Below are 24,346 nucleotides of genomic sequence, written 5' to 3' on the forward strand. Positions count from 1 at the left end.
TGCATCCGGCAAAGCTTAATGGATCCCAACACAGACAAAATTCCGTTGGTGAACAGAACTTGGGGAGGAATCACTGCAGCAATTCCCAGCACATTCCTTGTCTCCCAGTAAATTGCTCTACCCTATAAAGTGATATTAGTATGTATCAATCTATGATCCCACCTTTGCTTTTTGGAAAAATTTGTGCCTTAGAAGTTCAGCTGCTGTTGGTCTATGGAGAAAAAAGAAAGTGGGGTGGGGGAGAAAAGTCATTAAAAAACAATAAATGAGTCATAAGAGTTGTTTTTTATTCGTTCTGCTTTTCTTTCGATACTAAAACCAACTCTGTTGTAGGAATCTTTAAATAGCTTGTGCCATCTCTGGTGGAAGAGATGCGAGGTAAGAAGTTGATCAGGGTAGAGATTGCTGTTTGCTGCAGATGCGTACATTTCAATTCACACATCAGCAGCACAACAGAAGCTCTCAAGATGCTTGTTCTGGGCTGAATGACCTTTGCAAAAGGATAGATAAAGCGAAGCGGCACCCGCTGACGACAGAGAAGCCGGTGGTTATCAGAAGGGCATGAGTGTTGACTGGCTAAATTAGAAAATTGCAAAGATGACAAAAGCAGTGCACTTTTTATTTTACATGTTTGCATGTGATTAATCTACCTGAAACAAGTAGAAATACCCAAGAACATTAAGACCACGGGAGTAGTTTGCATTCTATCAGCAGTGGCTGATCAGATGGCTCAGGGAGGTCCACAAGCGGTGGGTGGGGTGGCAATGGTATCCCATCACTGATGGCTTTTGGCAGATAAGGCAGTATATAAATGTCAATAATAAATAAATAAATCTCATCCCTTGACATTAGTCCCTAAGAAAGTCTGAACTGGAGATACACCAACTCTGAGCCTGAACTTTTGATTATCACATCTCGTAGCCAGTAATGGACTCTACCCAAAACCTTGTGGCAAAGAGGTTCCACAGGCTGATCATGCACTACTTCTTGTCTGCCTTAAACATGCTGCTTATGAAACTTGCAGTAGCAGCCTTACTCTGCATAAGTCTAGCCAATCAGTGTATAGCCACTTGCTCTATCTCCCACTCCCACAATACACTTTCTTCAAACAGTGTCAATCCATCACAAGTTGGGTGGAAGCAAGATGGATTGCCTTGTACCTTTTCTCGGGGTCTTTTTGCAGGCACAATGAAATCATCTTCCTGAATGACTTCCCATACTTTTTCAGCATCTCCTTATCTTGCACACCTGTCTCCAGCGAGGGGGGATCATTTTGTAGTGTTAACATTAAGACCTGGAAGAATTAATTGCATCAGAAACATCACGACAAACCTCTAATTCATTATCAGGGGCCACCATTTTGAAAAACCCTAGATGACATAGCCTTTGTGGGGGCTGGCTATGGTTACTCTTTGGCAAGAGGAAAGCACTCAGTACCCTTGAGTGCAAAAGGTCTATGACAACCCACTATAGACCCTGAGTTGGCTATGAAGCACCAAGCAGTATTTGGTGGAGGGAAGAGAATGGAGGGTCATGTTCCCTTCCCCACCTCCCAAATAACATTGGAATCCTGAACGCTGCCCTGGTACTGGCTATAATGTACTGGCTATAATGTACAATGTGCCCTTTACTACATTCCATGAAATTGATGCACCTCAGAACCACATTTAAAAGTCTACTGTATGGACTGGAGTGCTGCTTTGTTGTAACCCACCCATTCTCCAAAACCACATTTGATTCTGCATATATTTTAAACCATGCTTCATAAATTGTTATGAAATTTTTGAGGGGAAGCCAAATTAAGCAAGGGATGGGGAAGTGCAGGGGCTAACTGCATTCTCCTCTGCCCACTGTGACCTCTTCACAGGTTACTTATGTCAGTTCTCACCTGTTCACTACCCTTAAGCTGCGCACTTTCCCTTTATGATGATTAATTAGCTGCATGCTGGTTCCAGAAAAGGAGGTGAGGTAGACTGATGAAAGATCTTTTACTTTCAGGCTGATGCCTCAGTTCTGGCCTACTGAAAGCAAGAACAGCAGTCCTTCCCCCTCCTCTTCTATAACTCCCTTCCTAAACACATACACACACACACCAAAGATTACCACAACTAGAGACATACTACTGAGCAGGGAGAGTGGGAGGCTCAGTAAAAGGCTTCCTATATTTTAAAAAACGAGGGGGATCTGCAAGTAGGGATTGGTCTGAAAACTTGTGTCCAACTTGCAGGCTAGGAAACCAAGCAAGCTTTTGGATTAGTTTCTGAGCCCGTTCCCCATAAATTCTGCAAGATTCTCCAGTTGCTCTTTTAATGAAACTGTAAGCTCTGGCTTTGCATTCTGGTAAGTCTAGTTTTCTGGTTGCAGAGCTCCTTCCTTAGGGGTGGTTCCAGGATCTGTTTTCCTCAAGAGGATGGGATCAGCTGGTGGAATCAGTCTGATTTTGGGGGATCCCTACACCACAGCTTGGGGATCCCCACATTCAGCAGGTCTCCTGACTCTCTGTGTAGCATTTTCAAGAGGCTGGAGGGGCTGCTGTGGGAAAGAGGTGGCAGGAAATCCACTTCCACCAGCATAGTTGATCCAGTGTAAATCTGGATACAACCCGAAGTGTTTAAATGCAGATTCCCATGCTTATGTACAAAGACAAAACTTTTTTCCCCTTGCAAGTTTTGACATACTTCAAGGGCAACACTTTCTAAGATTGGGTGATACAGATGTTGGGACACATGTGTTTCCTAGATGTCAGCTAGATCGGGGTGGGCAGATGGTAGATCTCCAGATGTTTTGGACTTCAACCCCCAGAAGTCCCTGCTAGCATGGCCAATGGTGAGGAATGTTGGGAGCTAGAGTCAACAACAGATGGAGTTCTACTTTTTGCCTGTCCCTGAACTAGATTATTTGAACTGCCTCATCAGTAGCTCACCTTCATAGGAGGATATTTGTGGTAAGGAGCCGCCCCGGTAGCTAATTCAATCGCCGTGATGCCAAAACTCCAGATGTCTGCCTTGAAATCATAACCTCTGACCTGGAAAGTAACAGATGTGTTAAAAGCACATTTCTCTTTTAGTTATCCTGCGTCCCAAGCTATATGCCTCCAAAACTTTCCTACATTCTCTGTCACAGCAACTGCTCCAGTTCCATGCACATGTTAGCCTGGATTATACGTGGACCCTTGTCTTTCTTCACCATCACTGTATGCAGAAACATTCCATTTTCATGAAAGCCATTTCCTCTCTGGCATTAGGTTATTACCTGGCATCTTAAAAAGAACTTTTATTTTCTCTCTCAACTGTAGAGAAAGGACACTGTGTATTCTCTTTGACAAGTATTAAGATACCTCAAGTGTTTTGGGCCAACGGGTGGAATTAACTGCCCTTGGAATTATTGGAAAATGAAGATCTTGACAAATAGGAGTGTACCGCTTTGCTAACTCAACATTGCTCTGGGAGTAAGAATAATTATTCCCCTTGAAGCCAAAGAGCTTTGGCTTCATATATTACTATGCAGCTGATGAAAAAATGCTGTCTGAGATGAAGGGGAATTGTCACACATTTTTCTACAGGAATTAAGGCAGCATTGCAATGTGCTTTACAATCTTTACTTGCTTTATTCTCCTAGCCATCATGTAGGTTGGTATTATTCTCATTTTACAGGTGGGGGAACTGAGACAGAAAGGTAAGTTACTTCTTCAAGATCACCCAAAGATTTTTCTAAAACTTTATACCCAGCTCTCCCAGATACATCTGTTCACACACAGAGAGCTACATCATGTGTGATTGAAGCTTTAATGAGATTCCGCCACGAATTAAAAACATGGTTGTTCAGGCAGGCATTTGGGATGGGTTAGGGTATTTTTAGAAATATGTTTTAAAGTAGAATTTTATTGTTTTAAAATTGTAGTGCTGTACATCGCCCAGAGTGGCCAGGTGACCGGCCAGATGGGCGATTAAGAAATTAAATAAATAAATAAATAAAACTGAGACAGAAACGTATTTTGAAAACACACTTATCATACAGGTCCCCGCCCCCCACCTCATCAGAGGCAGGGTTAGCTGCAGCTCCCTGTCAAATGTATAAGCTATCCTGCAAACCCAAGTTTGCTGGCACATAACATGGAGGAAGGCCCTAACTGTGCATCTTCTGGACTATGCCAACTCTTTATGACCCATGATTTGTTGTGCTAAAATAAGAGAAAGCCTTACTAGTATACAACATTCTTAAATACATGGATGTTTCTGTCATCAATTCAAGGCCGCAAACCCCACTGAAAGGAGGTATGACTATTTCTCATATTATTACCCCTCTTCATTTTCCTGAGGTCTTGTTTCTTCAAATTTACTCCCTTCCTCATAACCCCAGGAACTCACAGGCCATTCTTTTCAGATTCATAATAAAACTATCTAGCTTAGTCTTCTTCCTTCTTGGTTAGAGATTCTCCACTATTTAAAGCTACTTTAATCTCTCCCTCCGACCCCCTGCCAATACACACACACACCATTCCTTATTTGACTAGCTGCATTCTTGTCTGAATATTAATCTCCTTGTCTCCCAATCCCTTTTCACCATCCTGTTCACAACTTCTACCCCCTCCTGCCAGCAGGTTCTTGCAGCTCTTGAAATTCACAGAATCCCTTCCAAGAAATGGCATGTTAGGATATCAAAGGCACTGGAGAACGTGATCCCAGGTCAGTGAGTTACTGGCTAAATGTTGGCTTTAGTCTGAGGCGCTTTCTCAACCCACACACTGCCCCCTTCACAAGAATACACCTCTCCCAATGTTCGACTGATTACAGCTTCCATCATACAAAAAAAGGAAGAAATCTATGTGTAACAAGATGAATTAATGGGTTGAAGCAAAGGTATTATTTTCATATATATGATTTGTTCATTTATCTCAAAGTTGAGGAATAGAAGTCACATCTTTTTAATGTGTAAAAACACATTATCTATTTAAGAACAGTGTACATGGACACCACGCAGCCCATTTTATCATCACAACAACTTTGTGACAGAAGTTATGCTGACTGGTCCAAAGCCAAACAGTGAGTTGAGTTTCATGGCTGAATGAGCATTTGAACCTGAATCTCCCTCAAGTCTAAAACCAATACTCTAGCCACTACATCAGCCTTCCCCAACCTGGCGCCCTCTGATGGGATTACAAACCCCATTACCCCCAGCCTTGTTGGGGATGATGGGGTTTGTAGTCCAACACCCTTCAACGGCGCCAAGTTGGGGAAGGCTGCTCTACATATTGGCTGTCTTTAGTCCCAGCCCTAAAAGGTCTGCCAACAAGCTCCACTCAATATCACATCATCACTGTGTGAGAGGCTATGAAAAATGTCAATGGCTAACAACCTGCATGACATCGTATCTGAGCACCCATCAGGAGAGAGTCAGGGGAAGCTTCTCAATACATAAGGGCCATCATGCTGATAGGCCTGGGGTTTCCTGTTCTCTTAAACCAATGGTGGGTTACTTTAGAGAGAGTAAAACGAGCCTCTTCTGATCTTAAGATGAGGTTAATACAACAGAAATATCTTTCACATTTATTGGACACCTCAGAGAATGTTTAAGTAGGGGCTGGTTACAGACTCCTAGTTGCTGGAGGTGTCATTCAGGAGTTAGAACACTTACTCACATAATCTGAGTTTGTCCTACAATTGTTCCATTTTGGTCTGACATTCACAGTTTTGCCAATACGATTCTGCAACTTATTACTGTCTTTTAAAGACACATATTTTCAGTTAGGCTATATCCGTAGTACATGGAATCTTTCCCCATATCAAGAGTTATGGATACTTTGAGCTTGGGGTGTGGCTAACATATTATTATTATCATTACCATTATTATTCAGCACTGGAAGAACAAACCCACTCCTTACTTACAACAGTGGATAGTTGATATGCATTTTTTCAATGGAGTGGCAAGAAAGCGAACTGTCAAAGAATTTGGTCTAATTTCATTGAGTTTCCTTGCTTTGTCATTAAATATATTTTAGTAGATTGTTTCTTTTCTCTTTTTATTCATAATTTTTATTAATATGCTAGATATTACGTTTATGGCCTTTGTTAATATACATTATATTGTCATCTAATACTTGCAATGAATTGAAGGTGATATTTGTATCTATTTTTCCTTCTTTGAATCTTTTTTGTAAGTTTGAGAACACTAAAAAACAAATTCTGACAGGCCCTAGGTTGGAGAGGCCTTCTTGCCATACCAAAGCTTACAACACCACAGTAAAAGCAACAACTTTTTTCTTTTTACCTGTTCCATAACTTCAGGTGCCATCCAACAAGGCGTGCCCACAAAGGTCTTCCTCACTTTGTTTCGAGTAATGTCGCCACCAGTGGCTAAAAAAGCACTAACACCGAAGTCTGAAACACCAAAAGGAATTGGGGGCGGGGGAGAGAATGTGTGTGAGAGAGAGATCTAAGAAAAATCCCAAACCATATTCAACACTGGTGGGGAACCACTGGATTGCAACTCCCATTATCACTTTACTTGTACACCACTTTTCCACGGTAAAACCATACTCAAATCAGCTTACAGCAAAATAAAACGCACACAATAAAATATAGCAACATTTCCAAACAACTACCTCTTAGTTACAAGTCATAACAAGATTTAAATAATCATACACAGCAAAACATTTTATTCATTCATTTATTTATTTATTGAATTTATATACCACTGTCCGTATTTAATAATATATCTAAGTGGTTTCTCTAAACAACTCATATTAATAAATATACACTAGGGTTAAACATGCAATAACAACTCATATGAAGGTCAAACAGAGGATAATTTTTTTTTTAATCCAATTTTTAAAAAGCATCTAAAGAGCAGCAAAAACAATAGCAGGGACAGCAACCTTTGGAGCTGGAGTTGGTCAAGCAGGACCCCACCCTACTAGGCCAGATGGAATGAACCAGAGAAGCAGGGACAAGGTCTTGCTGGACTCACAGGTAGATGGTCTAGTGGTATCCTAGCCAGCATAGGCAATGATGAGGGACGATGGGAATTGCGGTCCAGCAACATCTGGAGAGCCATAGGTTCCCCATCCCATAAACACCCACCTCCCCAACTTTGCATACTCCCTGCTTGCCACAGCATTAAGAAGAAGAAACTCACAAGTACTGACAAGTTACAGAATTGTTAACTTCTTCAAGCTAAGCTTGACTGGGCAGGAAACAAATTCATGTATTAGTCTTAGCTATATATTATCATTATCTGCCCTCTGGCCATTCTCTGGGCTGAAGTCAATTTTGAGCTTAGCTTTCCTACATTTCTTACATTCGGTTTAGGCCAGCCTTCTCCAATCTGGTGCCCATCAGTTGAGTCCAACACCAGGTAGGGGAAGGCTGATTTAGGTGTTTGTTTGCATAAGTAAGATAAGAACACTGCAGAACACAAACCAACCACACGCACCCTTTCAATGTATTGGCGCTCATGTAAAGCAGGAAGCATCACAGGCCACGCAAGCAAACCACCAATAGATCTGAGAGATAACTATCAGGACAGGATGCACTTTGCACATACTGAAGGTGCCCTTCGGTATACTGAATACAAGCAAGGATTTTAAAACGTATGAGATTTTCATACGTGGAGTATCACACCCTTCCTACAATCGCCCCTCTAGAGTTACTAGAAAAACATACAGTCGTAAGACATTTAATGCGAAGGCTGATCTTATGCACTGTGTCTGTGTGAGGAGGTGGAAAATCACACGTCATGCGGGTTTTGGAGAATACATTTCCTTCAGTTCCAATGTTCAATTTAAGAAGCCTCAAGTTTCGAGCCCTTATGATTGTGAAGGTAGGCCTGAAAGTGTGTTGACAATGCCTGCTGAAATATCTGAAGCTGGAGTGGGGGCTATCTAAGATTACCAGTGGTCAAAGGTGGGATTTTAGTGCTTGGTATAGTTTCCTTGCCTCTCCCCATGACAAACTAGAATGCAAGTATATAAAATAACAAGGATGCCAGTTATGAGAAGGAGGGTAAATTTTGAAAGCTTGCACATTTGTAGAGCTTGGGAATTCTAAGCTTTTTGGGGTGAGGGTGCAAAATTTTAATTTTTAACACAAAATACAAACAGCCTTGACAATAACACCAGGACCTCACAGATCCTCACTTCACATCCTTAGCATCTCATTCATCCTAGAAGTCATCCTAGAAAACCCCCACATCATCCAGTCACAAGATGTTTGTATTGTTGTTTCTCCTCAATTATGCATAGATTTATGAAGCCTCTATTGTTTCTAAGAACAACAAAAAGAGAGAGAAAAATGCAGATATCTTGTTCTAGGCAAATCTGCCTTGCGTGGAAGGCATGCATTTTAAGCAGCTGCATATCACAACTGCAGCATACTAATTATCCTTGCTTACTTCTTTGCAGTTGTTTTAGAGGAGGATAAAGTTACAGACTATTCAATATATTTTACAAAGTATTTCCAGCCAAAAAAAGGAAAGGTGGGGGAAGTGCCCTTAAAAAGAAAACACTAAGCATTTCACAGAAAGTCAGCTCAGACAGCCTTCCCTAACCTGGTACCCTCCAGATGTATTGGACTACAACTACCATCATACCCAGCCAGCATAATAGGAGTTGTAGTCCTACACAGCAGGATGTCACCAGGCTGGGGAAGAGTGCCCTAAGCCATACTAACATGGGCAGCTGCTTTATACCAAGTCAGGTCCTTGGTCCATCTACCCCAGTGCTGTCTACACTGACTGGCAGCAATAGCTCTCCAGAGTTTCAGAGAGGAATTTTTGCCAGCCCTACCTGGACATTCTGGGAACTGAACCAGGACTTTCTGCATACAAAGCAGGTACTCTACCAGTGAGCTACAGCCCTCCACCTGAAAACACATACACATGGGCTGTTCACACAAAACAACCCACACTCAGTGGTTGAGTGTGGATTGTTGTTGAACCACGTGCTATTTGTTGAACCGTGGGATAGTGTGTTGTCTGAACCCAGGACACTTTCTGCAGGGTGGCTATGAACCATGGAATGTGGCTTGTTAACTACCCTGAACAACCCAGCAACTAACCATGGGTTCTGAAGGTGGCTTGTTCGAGAAAAATAAGCTATACTGCTACTTAACAAGACACTTGTGGAAAATGTCCTTGGTTCAGACAACACGTTCAACAACAACCCACACTCAACCACTGAGTGTGGGTTAGCATGTTGTGCGAACCAAGCATTCTTTCTTTCTGTGCCTTTAGGCCAAGTATTTTTGTCGAAAAGCATTTACACCCTGCTCTTCAGCCCAAAGGCTCCCAAAGCAGCTTGCAGATCAGTAAAAACAAGGCAGGGCCTGCCCTCAGGCTTATAATCTAAAAGACACAAGGGAAAAGGGATGAGGAGGGAAGAGGGAAAATGCTCTCTCCAGCTTACTAAAAAGCTCACATGCTACACTGTTAGCTCTGGTGGATCCTTATCAGGGTTCCACGTTGTTGCTTGCCTTCTTGTAGCTGCAGAGCTCCAAGGATGGTAGGAAGGCTGGGGTTGTTTGAATGTTGCACTGCTGAGGCACCCATTCCCACCTTGGCAACGCACAGCCAAACCATCAGTTGTTAGCTGTCTTGACTGTTTCACTGGCAGCTACATTTCTGAGGTGCCTGTAGCATTCTAGCAGCACAAGGACAAAACAAGATGCCTTCGCTCTTTTCCAGCTCCACACCCGGAGCTAAGGAAGGGAGAAGGGAATTGCTTCTAACCTTATACAGAGGTACAGCATGAGGTCAAAGACTAAAAGGGCAACTTGGAACCTGCAATTTCTAGCTTGACTACCAAGGCCAGGCAAAAAATTGTGGACCCCTCATTTTAATAAAGACATTTTAATAATAGATATTTAATAAAGGTATGTCCCAGGAAATCACTAGGCACCTTAGGAGTTTTGCAAGAACGGAGGGTGGTATATACATTTTTAAATAAATAAAAAATAGGCCCTTGCCTACCCCACCCCCACATCCTACAGTAGTTGTAAGGTTTACTGACATAATGCATGTCCAGTGACATGCATGTTTTCATGCTCTCTACCTTCAAGTAACCCTTCCCAGATCAACCCAGCTACCATGGAACCTCATAAGTGCCAGAAGATCCTGAGACAAACTTTAAAACACACACACACACACACCCTATTTTTTTTATACTTATTAATTTTTATCCCAGCCTTCCTCCAGAGAGCTCAGAACATCTTCCTCCATTTTATTCAGACAAAGCCCTCGTGACATAGGTTAGGCTGAGAACACTCACAAGGTCATCCAGTGAGCTTTGTGGCTTGAGTGGGGAGCTGCAGCTGGGTCTCACCGGTCCTAGAGTAACACTCAAACTACTAGGAACGGGTGAGAAATCCATTTGGTTCTCATTAATTTATTTATTGGTTTGTTTGTTTATTATCGCATTTATATCCCGCCTTTTTCCTCTTACAAGGAACCCAAGGCGGCTTACATTATCCTCCTCCTCTCCATTGTATCCTCACAACAACAACCCTGTGAGGTAGTTTTGGGCCGAGAGTCTGTGACTGGCCCAAAGTCACCCAGTGAGCTTCCATGGCCAAGTGGGGACTAGAACCCGGATCTCCCGGCTCCCAGTCCAACACTTTCACCACTACATCACACCGGCTCCCAATTTCAATGCAAACTTACCAAATTCACATTTCCTAAACCTAAATGCAAACTGGGACTGTTTGCCATCAAAATCTGTGCATTCCCAGAGTTTGTGATCCAGTTCACATACAAAATGCATACATTTCAAAAAATCTGCGCATTCTTTTATGAAACAGTGCAAAAATGTTTATATTTAAACAATGCACATAAAATGGTATATTCAATGAAAAGCTGCTTGGAAAAAATGCATACATTTGGAAAAGTGTAATAAAAAGGAAATCAACCCTGAGTGCTCATTGGAAGGACAGATATTGAAGCTGAAGCTGCAATATTTTGGCCACCTAATGTGAAGAGAAAACTCTCTGGAAAAGACCCTGATGCTGGGAAAGACTGAAGGCAAAAGGAGAAGGGGACGGCAGAGGATGAGATGGCTAGATAGCATCACCGATGCAATGAATATGAACTTGAGCACACTCCGGGAGAGAGCGCAGGACAGGAAGGCCTGGTGTGCGATGGTCCATGGGATCACGAAGAGTCGGACATGACTGAACGACTGAACAACAACAACAACAACAACAAAAATGAATACTTTTAATCATGTGTACAAAACTTGTACATTTTTAAGTATGCACAAAAATTCATACAAGAAAAATCTCAATCCAATTCAGAATTGGACAGAACGAACTTAGCACTAGAAAAATGAGAAATGGAGCTAGACAGATTCGTCCATCCCTACTAACCACTATATTACACTGCCTCTCCGTTCACAAGGAACCACTAGCCAGGCCTGTCTGATTAAACTGTGGTCCTGCACAATCCGAGAGCCCACCCTGTAAGCAGACCCACCCTCCTCTCCAGCTGCACCATTCAGGAGATCAGTAGCGGTGGGCAAACTGTCTTTCAGGGAAGCCCCTGGGTTCCAAGGAAAACAGTTTGGAAACCACCAATGTATGCAACACTCTGAACACCTGAGAACCCCTATATACACGGCAGTAGCTTGTTATTTTAGAATCCCAACAAATTAAGCCACTGGGTGCTTATGTTTTTATCTGAAGGCTCTAGAAAATACTGCCAAATAGACAAATTCAGTTATTTCTAGAGATGTAAAATTCCTGGAAATTTTGAGGACATGGGAAAAAAACATTTTTTCCTGGGGGGGTGGGGGATTTGGAAAAAATAAAAAATAAGCAATACCTTTTTTTGCTCTATTTACAGATCTAAAGTCACTTTGTTGCTTCAAGACAGCCTTCCTCAGCCTGGTGCCCTCCAGATATTTTGAAGTTCAGCTCCCATCAGCCTCAGGCAGCACGGCCAATGGTCAGGAATGCTGGGCACTGTAGTCCAAAACACCTGGAGGGCACTAAGTGGGGGGGGGGGCTGCTTTAGGAACATAAAGCAGCCTTTCTGTTCCTAAAGCTATGTTATATGTAACTTGCTTTGCTCATAAAATTACAATTATATTTTAAAACTTTTAAAGGTAAATTCTGTTAGTAAATTTGTAATTATTGTCTGAATGGATTAGAACTACAGTAAATGACTGCTACAGCATCAGAAACACAAGACTCTAGAGAACAAAACCCAGGCTCTCAAGAATGCACATTTCCTGTCAAGAATGCACAATGGTGACTCTACTCACATGTTGGGAAACTGAGCATAAATGTCTATTAGTAAACTATACTTTAGATCAATAATTTTAATGAATTAAAATAGATTTTAAATGAATTTTAAGGAATGACAGAACTAACTATGCTGGGAATTTTACGAAGAAGATTAAAAACATATTTCCCCATGGCTTCATTATTTCCAGCCATTTTACATCTCTAGCCTTTCTATAAAACTGTTCTTATTACATAGTTTTTAGTAATCATTTTGGGGGAAGTAAAGTCTGGGTAACAATAGATAAATACTTTGTCTTAAATTCTAAAAGAAAATATTTCATAATCCAAAGCTGTTCGATTTTTCTAATTTTTCAGAAAAAAACGAGATGGTCCTCGGAAAAGGGATTTTTTTCCATTTTTTCCTGGGGGTTTTCCAGGCCTTTATTCTAGTTACTTCCCCCTTCAGCGTCTGCTCATTTTCAAAAGACTTTCCAGTTTAAACTGATCTCAAGGGCAGTGAATCTATGAGAGCCCTTTGGTGCCTTGCGAGTTAGAAAGACATGGTTAAGTTTACATACAGTAAAATTGCGAAGTTAGCAACCACAGGATTTTCTAACAAACTTATCATAGAACCATAGGGTTGGAAGGGACCTCAGAGACCCCCTAGTGTAATCTAATGCAGGCTCTGCAATGCAGGGTGCAGCTTCAGCAACCCTGACAGATGGCCATCCAACCTCTGCTTAAATACCTCCAGCAAAGGACAACCTCCCGGAGCAGTCTGGGCCACTGCTGAACTGCTCTCTCTCTCTCTCTCTCTCATATTAACTCATGGAAGTGTTGTACGGCTTATGCAATGCCATCTGTGACTTTTACAAACGGAAATCTTTGCAGTTAGCCCTGGTGCTCTCACTTTGGCCAAAGGTCAGCAAATGATGGGCCAGTCAAGTTGCTCAGTCTTTTGGCAACCAGAATAGGCAATTGGTTCAGTGGAAGACAAATGGTGCAGGCTATACCGCCCTCTCCTCAGCAAATTCTCCACCTCCCATTTGTCAGCCTTTAACCTGTGTTAGCGTTACATCTGCGCCAGTACTAACCACGGCTAAGTCTTAACCAGGATTTGAAACCAGAGTCAAAGCTAGTTTGCAATTCCTGGTTCAGGCGTGGATTCAAGTGTGGATGCACCACAAATATATGCACCACTGATTTAAGGGCACTGTGGTGGCAGCCGTTTTATTTTCAATCCTTTTCCTAATAAGTCTTAACTTGCAATTGCCTTTTTTACCACCACTGCACATTGAGCAGCTGTTTTCAGGGGGTTGTTAAGTAAAGCCTGGTCTACGTGAGCCGCACAACTGGAAGTGTCCTGAGATGGTATAATGGACCATACCATGTCAGACTACCAGTGCAGAATACCACTTCTGAATGCTCTCCCCATATAAATCTCCCTACAAACAAAAAATTAGCAAGTTAAAGAGAAAGATTTTAGCTGAAATCTTTGCCTGCTGTGCTCGTTTCCTGTTTTCAGGGAGTTTTTCAATTTAGGTAGACTTTCCAAAAAACGTGATTTCCACCCCCACCTACCACCTCCTTTCGCTGTACATCTGCATCAGGTTCACTGTAAGAAAGAGATGGAAAACAACGGCTGACTCAGGAGATGCTAGGAGAGAAATAGTTTGCCTTTGTTTGAGTTTGGGCAGGCTGTACTGATGCAGGACTAGTGTTGCTGCTGCACCACCATTAACACCTGCTGAAGCTGTCTGTTCGTAAGAGACCATTACAGAGGCACTATGAATCTCCAGGAACTTCTCCGCCAAAGGAAAACTGACCATAAAACAGCTGCATTAAACATCATGCCACTCAAAGAAGGGAGTAGTCAAAACACGAAGTAGTGTGCCTATAAAATAGCTACATCTGAAGGTACTACAGAGTTAGTATCTGTGATTACTAGAAGCCTGCAATTGTAGCAAGCACGCACGCAAGCAATCTAGGATCTCAAGATTCTGACTGAGCAATGCGAAATGCCATTGTCCACATACTGCATATGCAGTTACTGAGCTTTCCAGAGGTTTACTCCCAAATCAATCATACAAAAGCATCTCATATTTTAGAACAATTATTTTAATGCATTTATCATTAGTTTTATTGTATTGTGTTTGCTTTTATTATGTATGTCGACTATAGAGCAACTCAAAAACTGAATGAATTCATTCATGAATTAAGTTCTCAGAGTTTAGCTGAAGGCCCATAACAAGGAAAAGGTTTACTGTCCTATATTCAACAGGCAAAACTATCAGTTCATCATGCTCCATAGAACAGGCACTTAAAAAAAACCTATTATGCAAGGAATCTTTTTATAAGAAACGAGTTACTTATTTCTTTAGTGTGGGCTTGTGTTTACATGGCTACCTTCTTCAATGCAGAACCATTTCCTTATATTTACAAATATAAACTGTCAAAATATAAGATCACTTTGACAGCCCCAGTAATTCACATTTTTCAAAGGGGGGAGGAAATATACAAACTGCTCTGGTTGAGAGAGTTTATCAAGCCAACAATGACTCCATTTCTATAGAAACCAAACATCCATAAGAACACGCCTCCCTGTTGAAGCTAGCATATCAGGACAGGGATTCTAGCCTAGTCTTCTCCCAAGCACACTAGTTTTCTGTCTATAGACATTGGCCACATTCAACATAATAAGCCAGACTTGCTGAGAATCCTGGCTTATCATTCACATTGCCAGATTGCTCCCACTTAACCCTTTGCACAGTGGGAGCTACAAGCCAGGAGTCTGGTTCGGTCATAATGCAAAGCTTTTCCTTGCTGTTGAAGAGCCAAGAAGGAATGATCAGGCAGCATGCTGCTCATGAACAATAAGCCAGGATTCTCAGCAATTCTGGCTTATTGTTACATGTGAATGCAGCTACTATGGAGGAGAAATGCAAACATGCAGCTTGTATGAATTAGGCTTGTACCGTGACTGCTGACTTAGAACATGCTTGAATTTAAAGACACTGATGTGGTTGGCATTGTTTTGCATGTGGCCCGATGGAGGGTGCGAAAGTAAATTCACATGTTCTCAAGATACTGTGTGTATGACACAGGAGGTTGCAATGTACTGGCAAGCAGGTTTATTTAGCTTCCGGACTATGTGCCTAAGAGTCTAAGGGAGTGGCAGGCCAATGGTACTGCCTATACAATCTATAGGAAGTATCATTAGCTACACCATCTAAGCCAAGCCAGCTTCGCTGGGGTAACAGACCCTGCCCCGTGACTTGATTTCCCAACCCTTAACATGATGATTGAGACATAGATCATAGGACTATGGTAAGTTGCTACTGCCTTCAAATCACGGTCTATGAACTCTCACTGGCTGACAGAGATGAAAACATCTGAAGACAAACACACACATGCTCGTGATGCCTCTTCTAAATAACACTGTCAATCTCTCCAAGAGGAACTACATAAACATGGGAATCTGTCTTATACAGTGTAAGAAGCAAAGTAGCCCCATCAGTCAACTTCTACAACGAAAGAGAAAGAAATGTCCACAGATGCTGTACAAGATTACTTCTATTCTTGGACCTGCCTCCCAACTACATTTTGTGTTTCTTCAGCTCTTTTCCAAGAACATCTTGCTTTTGCAATCCATTTGCAAGACCATAGGTTTTCCTTCTCAATTGCAGTTCAAAAGCGAAAAGCTTGAAATGGTGTTGGGGCAGTTCCACAAATAAGCGTCATCTCCTGAAGCACCCATGATTATTTTCCCCTTGTTCTTGTTATACCAAGGGATTATTAGGACTTACTAGAAAAGGGTCGAAAATAAAACCGCTGCCATCATAATGCCTGTTTGTTTGTCTGTTTGCTTGCTTTATTAGCTGCCCATCTGGCCAGCTACCCAGCCACTCCAGGCGGCATACAATGCTAACAAATTTACATAATCAGCTGAACAAGACCCCCCCCAACACTGCTCTAAAAAACCCTACCCCACCCCATATGCCTGCCTGAACAGCCAGATTTTTAAAGCCTGGTGGAAGCACATCAAAGAGGGGGCATGGTGGAGGTCACTAGAGAGGGAGTTCCACAGAGTGGGGGCCAGCACAGAAAAGGCCCTCTCCCTAGTCCTCACCAGCCTAGCTGTCCTGGCTGATGGGACAGACAGAAGGCCTACCAAGGCCGATCTCATTGAGCAACGTCGCTGGTGTTGTTGGAGGCACTCCTTAAGACAGATTGGGCCAGAACCTTATAGGGTTTTAAAGGTCAATGCCAGATGTATATACATCTGCGGTGCATCCACACTTGGAATACTATGCATAGTGCTCATTTTCCAGCCTCAAAATGGTATCAGAGCTGAAAATGGTGCAGAAGATGGTTGATCCACCTAGAGCCAAGGGTGGGCAGCTTGTAGGCCCCCAGATGTTTTGACACACAATTCCTATCAGCACTAGCCAGCATAGCCAGTGTTGAGGGATGGTGGGAGTTGTAGGCCAAAACATCTGGAGGGCCACAAGTTGTCCACCCCTGACCTAGGTGAAAAACGACAAATGAGGTGATCCAACTGTTCCTGAGAGTGGACTATTTTGGACTACAGGTACAGATCAGATTGTTGAATTCTTCCCCATGGGGGAGAGGTGAAAGTCAACTGAACATACAAAACCAGTATATATAGGACAAGACTTAGGTGAGAATTCTTCCTGCCATCTAGCTTTCCAAGTCATATATGGGCAACCTGCAGCCCTCAAAAGCTCCTATGTGGCCCAATGCAGATGCCCGTGTTGCCTTCCCCCCATGCCACCACCTCTGCTGCAGTTGTCCAGTGTGTGTGTGGGGTGGGATGACTCTCCTTATGCAGCCTCTTCCTCATGACAATCACACTCTTCACAGCCCGCCAAACAATTGTTTGGCAAGCTGCTGAGAGTGGGATTTAAATGAGGGAGAGCCATTCTTGCATACCTCCCCCAACAAGTGGGGGGGACGACGACACATTGATCTCAGCAAGCAGGGAGGGGAAATATAAACCTTCCCATCCCTGAGTTCTGAAATGGGGGGTGGGGGGAGAGAAAGCATGTGCATGTGTGCATGCTAAGCAGTGAGAGAATTTTATACAGCCCATTCAAAATCACGTGATATCCCCAACTGCAGTGTGAAATGGTACGCTCCAGGGACAGTTTAACCCCTTATCGACTGTGTGTGTGTGTGTGTGTGTGTGTGTGTGTGTGAACTAAGCCAAATCTATGGTTAATTCCATAGTTCTGTGTATTCAGACTGACACGCAATCATTGCCCTAAAGAAAACTAAATTCTGCAAGTTATATCTATTATGCAGAGTAAACAAATCTGTGCTCTCCTTAGTTTTGCATAGTTTATTCAGCCTCTATCATGAGGAGGGGCAACAAGCTATACAGGGCAATAAAGCACCATCTACTGGCTACGAGAACACTACAGCCTCTGCCCCACACCCCACCAAAACTTTGGAGATTTCACCAGGCACTGCCAATATATTTTAATGCCCATATTTGCAGCCATAAAGCCTAGAAACATTTGTTGAAATTAAAATGGAAAGATCATCAGAATACTGAATGCTGTTCCCAATGCCAAATTCAGTGGTTTTTCTGAGCTAACGCACTATCGTGGTGCTCACACATCTAGTTAATCCAACATAAACAGGCTTTCAATAGGTTCCTGCTTTATCTAAATACAACATGAATAGACACATGACTGTTTTAGATATGATATCAAAGCACATGAGTAGGGAGAGTTATTAGCTTTGAACACAAAGGCCCCTTTCTGGGGTATCGACAATGGATTTCCAGCCAAAGCATCATTAAGAATTCAGAAGCTTGCTTAAAAAGTCTAGAAGCTTCTGCAGTCGTTTTGATATTTAGATGATCTCACACAGCTAAGTGACTCTGGAAGGGGATGAAACAAAAAGGGCAGGCGATCTTAATTTATACTGCAGCCACTGTGCACTGAGTATAAATTGATAAACCTCTGCAGATTATAGAAAGCAACCCCCCTCCCCAATTCAGAAGGATCCTTGAAAGAGCTCTATTGTCATCACAGAATGTCCAGAGTGAGCATCCAGGAGGTACAAGACACAGCCTCAGTTCATACACCCTTAAGCGCATCAACAGGAGTCTTCCTGTCTTCACTGGAATTCTGAGGAGATTGGGGGGGGGGGGCAATCCGTCAGCATTAGGAGCCATCAGTGAATGCTGGAGTAGCTTTCAGGACGGCAGCAACAGGGGCTTTCTGCTCTCATTTTCCTCCCCCACCCCCCTTGTCCCAGACCCCACTCCCAGAGAGGAGAAAGGTGGAGGCACTGCAGCTCTTTGACCCAGGTCAGACCAGCCTATCCTCACTACAGCTTTGTCTAATGAGAGATCCCATTTTGCTCAGGCAGATCCGTACACACCCCAATCCCCAGAAGCAAGCACAGCAGCTGCCCAAACAAATGAGTTGACTTCTGCTCTCAAAAAGGGATTACAGTTTTTGCAGCACTGGCTCCTGCGCCTTTTGGGGAAAGGTGGAAGCAAAATGATTCATCCGCAAAGCCTCTCCCTGTGCTGCCTGGGTGTTCCAGATGTCGTTGGGGTGCAGCACCCTTCTCAAAAAGGGGGAAGGCCTCATCTGGTGTGAACTCCTTTTACACAGAAAAGGAGGGGAGGGGGAGTGTGGCTAGAGGCCAGGGCGCCATTACCAACATAGGGGGTGCTGAGGCTAGGGATGTTGGAGGAATCCAGTTTGTGGGGGGAGCTTGACAAGCTTTCGTTGGCTCATCCCCCTGGACTCCATTCTATCTTCCACCAGCTGGCCCAACTGGACTCCATTCTGTCTTCCACCAGCTGGCCCAACGCAGTGCACAAGTCGGGCCAGCTAGCGGAATTTCCATAATTTGGGGGGTGTAAAAAACATTTGCACAAATTTGCATAATTTGTGCAAATTACAGCTATAGTTTGTGCAAATAGCAGCCATCATTTGCGCAAGTTACGCAAATGGGCACAAATCACAGCCCGAATATGTGCAGACTATGCAAATTTGCAGCCATAATTTCTGCAAACCTCCATTTGCGCAAATTACAGTCGAGACAAAAAATGTGTTAGAAGTCCCTAGAACTCGGGCAAAAGCAAGATGAGTCAGGCACTCCACAGACGTCCGGTGAGCCTAAATGAGGCCAGATGTCCTGGCGATGGACCTCCCTAGCTATGGCCCAGACATTACAAAGGTAGGAAATGGGGCAGACGCTATGTGGCCCACCAAGCCTGCTCCTTCGTGACAACACAAAGATGATTCTGTCCAAATAAACAGAGCAAAAGGAGAAATTTGCTGCAGGCAAAAAAAGGCTGACCAAGAGAGTCCTTCTCTGGCCAAAGGTGATAAAAACTGACATAAATTGTTCTTGGCAAGGCTTTGTTAACTGGACAAAGTCTGACAGTATATTTTAAACAAGCAATCCTCTCCTAGCTGGACCCAGACTAGGCAACCTGAGGGTGCATTTGCATTAATGAAACTCTGAATGCTACTCCTGCCCAGCCAGCTCTTGGCTTGTGGGGGGTGATGCATCAGATGCATAGCCTGCCACTCAAAGCTACCAGGATTGGGCATGATGCATTGACGCTCCCTCCTTGACTAGGTAGGGGAGACAATGCAGCTCTGACACACAGCATCCCTCTCCTTCCTGTAAATCAGACCCAGCATTCTCTCTCGTATACACACTCTGAACGCAGATAGCATGCCACATGACAAATATTCACCTGCAATCTGGACTGAGCCATCTTCTCCCAGAAGAATGTTACCAGCTTTCACATCCCTGCAGAGGGGGGGGGGGGGGGAGACAAACGAAAATAAGTAAAACCGTTAAGTACTAGTTGTGGATTTTCCCTTCCTTCCTGTCGTAATTAGCTTCAAGATCAAACAACATTATCTTTGAAGGTTACTGGTAGGGCTGTTTGTTTGTTTGTTTATTTATTTCATTTCTATACCGCCCAATAGCCGAAGCTCTCTGGGCGGTTCACAAAAATTAAAACCAAACAACACACAATAAAACAATTTAAAATATATAGAACATATAGAAATAAAAATATTTCTATATAATAAAATAAATAAAATTTTTGCCTGCATAGATGCTTCTGCTGGATTTGGCAACCTGCATCAATTATGAAAAGTGTGGGTAATATATTTACTTATTTTTACATGATGCATTCTTCTGGCTAAGCACTTACAGTTCAATTGACTTATATGGAAAAGGAACATGGTTTTGTAGTCAGTGATGTGGGCTTTCCAGAAAATTTTGAATTAGAAAATGTTCTGGGGAAAATTCCAATGCAAATTAGGCTAATTTGCATAGGATAATTTGCATCAGAAAATTTTCAGTTTGCACTAGAATATCATTAGAAAGTGATCTACTTTAGCATGTTTACTAAAAAATAAGTAAAATAAACAAAGCTTTAAAAGTACCGCATGTTAATTTTTCTGTCCCCAAACACCTGGAAGATACCAGGTTGGGGAAGGTTAGGCTAAAGTGTCATCAGTATGCAGATGATACAACTCTACCACTCATTTCCATCTACTAATCCAAGGGAGGTTCTAGGAACTCTGATCAGGTGTCTGGAGTCAGTTTTGAGATGGATGAAGGCAAACAAGTTGAAATTTCATCTGGGTACGACTGAAGTATTGTGGGTAAACCTGGTGATCTGGATGGAGGTGTGTGACCAAGGACCAAGTTCACAATTTGGGGGTTCTGTTGGAGGTGCAAGTACATTTCAGTTGCCAGCCATGCCTGTTGTCAGCTTTGGCTGATTTGCCAGCTGTGACCCTATCCGGAGAAAGCAGGCCTGGCCACAACCAAACATGCCCTGGCTACATCCAGATTAGACTACTGTAAAATTTTCTACTTGGGGCTGCCTTTGAAGATGGCTCGGAAGCTACCAATGCTGCAGAATGCAGCTGCCCAGTTGCTTGTGTGGGCAATCAGAGCGTATAATACCTATTCAGTACCAGCTACAAGTTTCCACTGTGCTTCTGGGCCCAATTTAAAATTCTGGTGTCTACCTTTACAACCCTAAACAGTTGAGACCAAGTTATTTGCTGGACGACCTACACTTCCATGAACTTGCCCAGGCTCTAAGATTGGCTACAGAGGCCCTGCTTAGAGGCCCACCATTAAGATCTACCAGGTTGCTGGGCACAAGACAGGACCTTTTCAATGGTGGTCCCCTTCCTTGGGTATTCCCTTCCATGGAATGTGTATTTGGCTCCCTCTCTGGCCGTTTAAAGACACTGCCATTCCAATCTGCTTTTTTTTAAAAACTTTACATTTCTGATTTATATAGAATTGTAACTGCTGCTGTTTTATCCATGTATTATGTTAAGATGACTAGTGTCTTTGGCCCTGAAAGGTGGTATAAAAATACCAAAATAAATAAAATGAAGCCGATTTATGCTGGGAGAGATCTTGGTCCAACTAACCCAGTATCATCTCCTCCAACTGGCAGTATCTCTCCCAGCCCTCACTACTGTCATGCTATGATCACTAAGATCTGACTATGCCTTTTTGCAAACTTGGATATGAAACAGATCATGAATGCCACCTCATCTTCCACCATAAGTTTATATAGAGACATTTATGACCAAACGAAGGCCAAAAGAGCTTTCAAAGTGTACAATAAGACTAATTGTTTACACATTAAATGAAGCAAGCCACACTCAAATGGGCTTTTTAAAAGAATCGGTTGGCCTGATATAACACAGAAGGAAACCTCATTGTATCCCTTGTCTGCTGGCCATCTATTCACTTCTACCAAGTGCCAAAGAGTAGCAAAAGCTTTTGTCCTGAGAATAATGGCTCTATTTGTTTTCATTTTGTTTCATAACTGAAAAGGGGAGGGAGGGCTTGATTCCTCTCCAGAACAAAAGGGAATTTCCACTATACATTTCAGAACTCTTAGGGGAGAATATGGTACAGCCCGAAAGTACCACCATGATGTCCCTGCCCACCACAAAACCTCAGGAGGTGAAGACATTAGTGTTTAAATCCTTGGATTTATTTATCACCAACTGCCATCGGCCAGACTCCCCTATCATTCTAAGGGCACAGTGTTCCTCCAGTACAAGAGTAATTTGTTGTTGTTCAGTCGTTAAGTCATGTCCGACTCCTCATGACCCCATGGACCATAGCACGCCAGGTCTTCCTGTCCTGCGCTCTCTCCTGGAATGTGCTCAAGTTCATATTCATTGCATCGGTGATGCTATCTAGCCATCTCATCCTCTGCCGTCCCCTTCTCCTTTTGCCTTCAATCTTTCCCAGCATCAGGGCCTTTCCAGGGAGTTTCCTCTTTGCATTAGGTGGCCAAAATATTTGAGCTTCAGGTTCAGTATCTGTCCTTCCAATGAAGAGTCAGGGTTGATTTCCTTTAGGATGGACTGATTTGACCTCCTTGCAGTCCAGGGGACTCGTGAGAGTCTTCTCCAGCACCACAGTTCGAAAGCATCAATTCTTTGGCGCTCAGCTTTCCTTATAGTCCAGCTCTCACAGCCATGCATTACTACTGGGAAAACCATAGCTTTGATTAGATGGACCTTTGTCGGCAAGGTGACATCTCTGCTTCTTACTATGCTGTCTAGGTTGGCCATAGCTTTCCTCCCAAGGAGCAAGCGTCTTTTAATTTCATGGCTACAGTCACCGTCTGCGGTGATCTGGGAGCCCAAGAAAATAAAATCTGTCAATGCTTCCATTTCTTCCCCTTCCATATGCCAGGAAGTGATGGGGCCAGATGCCATGATCTTTGTTTTTTTTAATGTTGAGTTTCAAACCAGCTTTTGCACTCTCCACTTTCACCCTCAACAAGAGGCTCTTTAGATCCTCTTTGCTTTCTGCCATTAGGGTGGCATCGTCTGTGTATCTGAGGTTGTTGATAATTCTCCCAGCAATCTTAATTCCGACCTCTGATTCATCCAACCCGGCGTTTCTCATGATGTACTCTGCATATAAGTTAAATAAGCAGAGCGACAATATGCAGCCTTGTCATACTCCTTTCCCAATTTTGAACCAATCGGTTGTTCCATGTCCGGTTCTTACTGTTGCTTCTTGACCCTCATACAGGTTTCTCAGGAGACAGGTAAGGTGGTCTGGTACTCCCATCTCTTTCAGAATTTGCCACAGTTTGTTGTGATCCACACAATCAAAGGCTTTAGCATAGTCAATGAAGCAGAAATAGATGTTTTTCTGGAATTCTCTTGCTTTCTCCATGATCCAGCGAAAGTTGGCGATTTGATTTCTAGTTCCTCTGCCTCTTCGAAACCCAGCTTGTACTTCCGGTAGTTCTCGGTTCACATACTGCTGAAGCCTAGCTTGTAGGATTTTGAGCATCACCTTGCTGGCATGTGAAATGAGCCCAACTGTACGGTAGTTTGAACTCTCTTTGGCATTGCCCTTCTTTGGAATTGGAATGTAAACTGCCCTTTTCCAGTCTTGTGGCCACTGTTGAGCGTTCCAAATTTATTGGCATATTGAGTGCAGCAATTTAACAGCATCATCTTTTAGGATCTTAAATAGCTCAGCTGGAATACTGTCATCTCCGCTAGCTTTGTTGTTACTAATGCTTCCTAAGGCCCACTTGACTTCACTCTCGAGGATGTCCGGCTCAAGTTGAGTGACCGCACTATCATGGCTATCAGGGACATTCAGATCTTTCCTGTTTAGTTCTTCTGTGTATTCTTGCCACCTCTTCTTAATCTCATCTGCTTCTGTTAGGTCCCTGCCTTCTTTGTCCTTTACCATGCCCGTCTTTGCACAAAACATTCCCTTGAGATCTCCGATTTTCTTGAAAAGATCTCTAGTCTTTCCCATTCTATTGTTTTCCTCGATTTCTTTGCATTGTTCATTTAAAAAGGCCTTCTTCTCTCCTTGCTGTTCTCTGGAACTCTGCATTCAGTTGGATATATCTTCCCCTTTCTCCCTTGCTTTTCGCTTCCCTTCTTTCCCCAGCTATTTGTAAAGCCTCATCAGACAGCCACTTGGCTTTCTTGCATTTCTTTTTCTTTGGGATGGATTGAGTTGCTGCTTCCTGAACAATGTTACAGACCTCCGTCCACAGTTCCTCAGGCACTCTATCAGGTCTAATCCCTGAAATCTAT

General features: G+C 43.0%; 1 protein-coding gene across 3 annotated transcripts in view; it reads right to left on the reverse strand.

Annotated features, from left to right (window-relative positions):
* Nucleotides 1-24,346, reverse strand: part of OXSR1 (oxidative stress responsive kinase 1) — a 118,557-nt gene that overhangs the window by 24,671 nt on the left and 69,540 nt on the right. For all 3 annotated transcript variants that reach the window (XM_084859418.1, XM_084859417.1, XM_084859419.1), the window contains 5 exons: nt 19,966-20,021; nt 6,268-6,377; nt 2,924-3,025; nt 1,161-1,294; nt 163-211 (listed from right to left, as the gene is read on the reverse strand). In XM_084859418.1, the coding sequence (XP_084715544.1) occupies nt 163-211; nt 1,161-1,294; nt 2,924-3,025; nt 6,268-6,377; nt 19,966-20,021 (451 nt within the window). The remainder of the gene's footprint in view (nt 1-162; nt 212-1,160; nt 1,295-2,923; nt 3,026-6,267; nt 6,378-19,965; nt 20,022-24,346) is intronic.

The sequence above is a fragment of the Heloderma suspectum genome, chromosome 5 (genome assembly GCF_057233095.1).
Source record: "Heloderma suspectum isolate Gila_16-S chromosome 5, 16-S_ref, whole genome shotgun sequence".
Taxonomy (NCBI): domain Eukaryota; kingdom Metazoa; phylum Chordata; class Lepidosauria; order Squamata; family Helodermatidae; genus Heloderma; species Heloderma suspectum.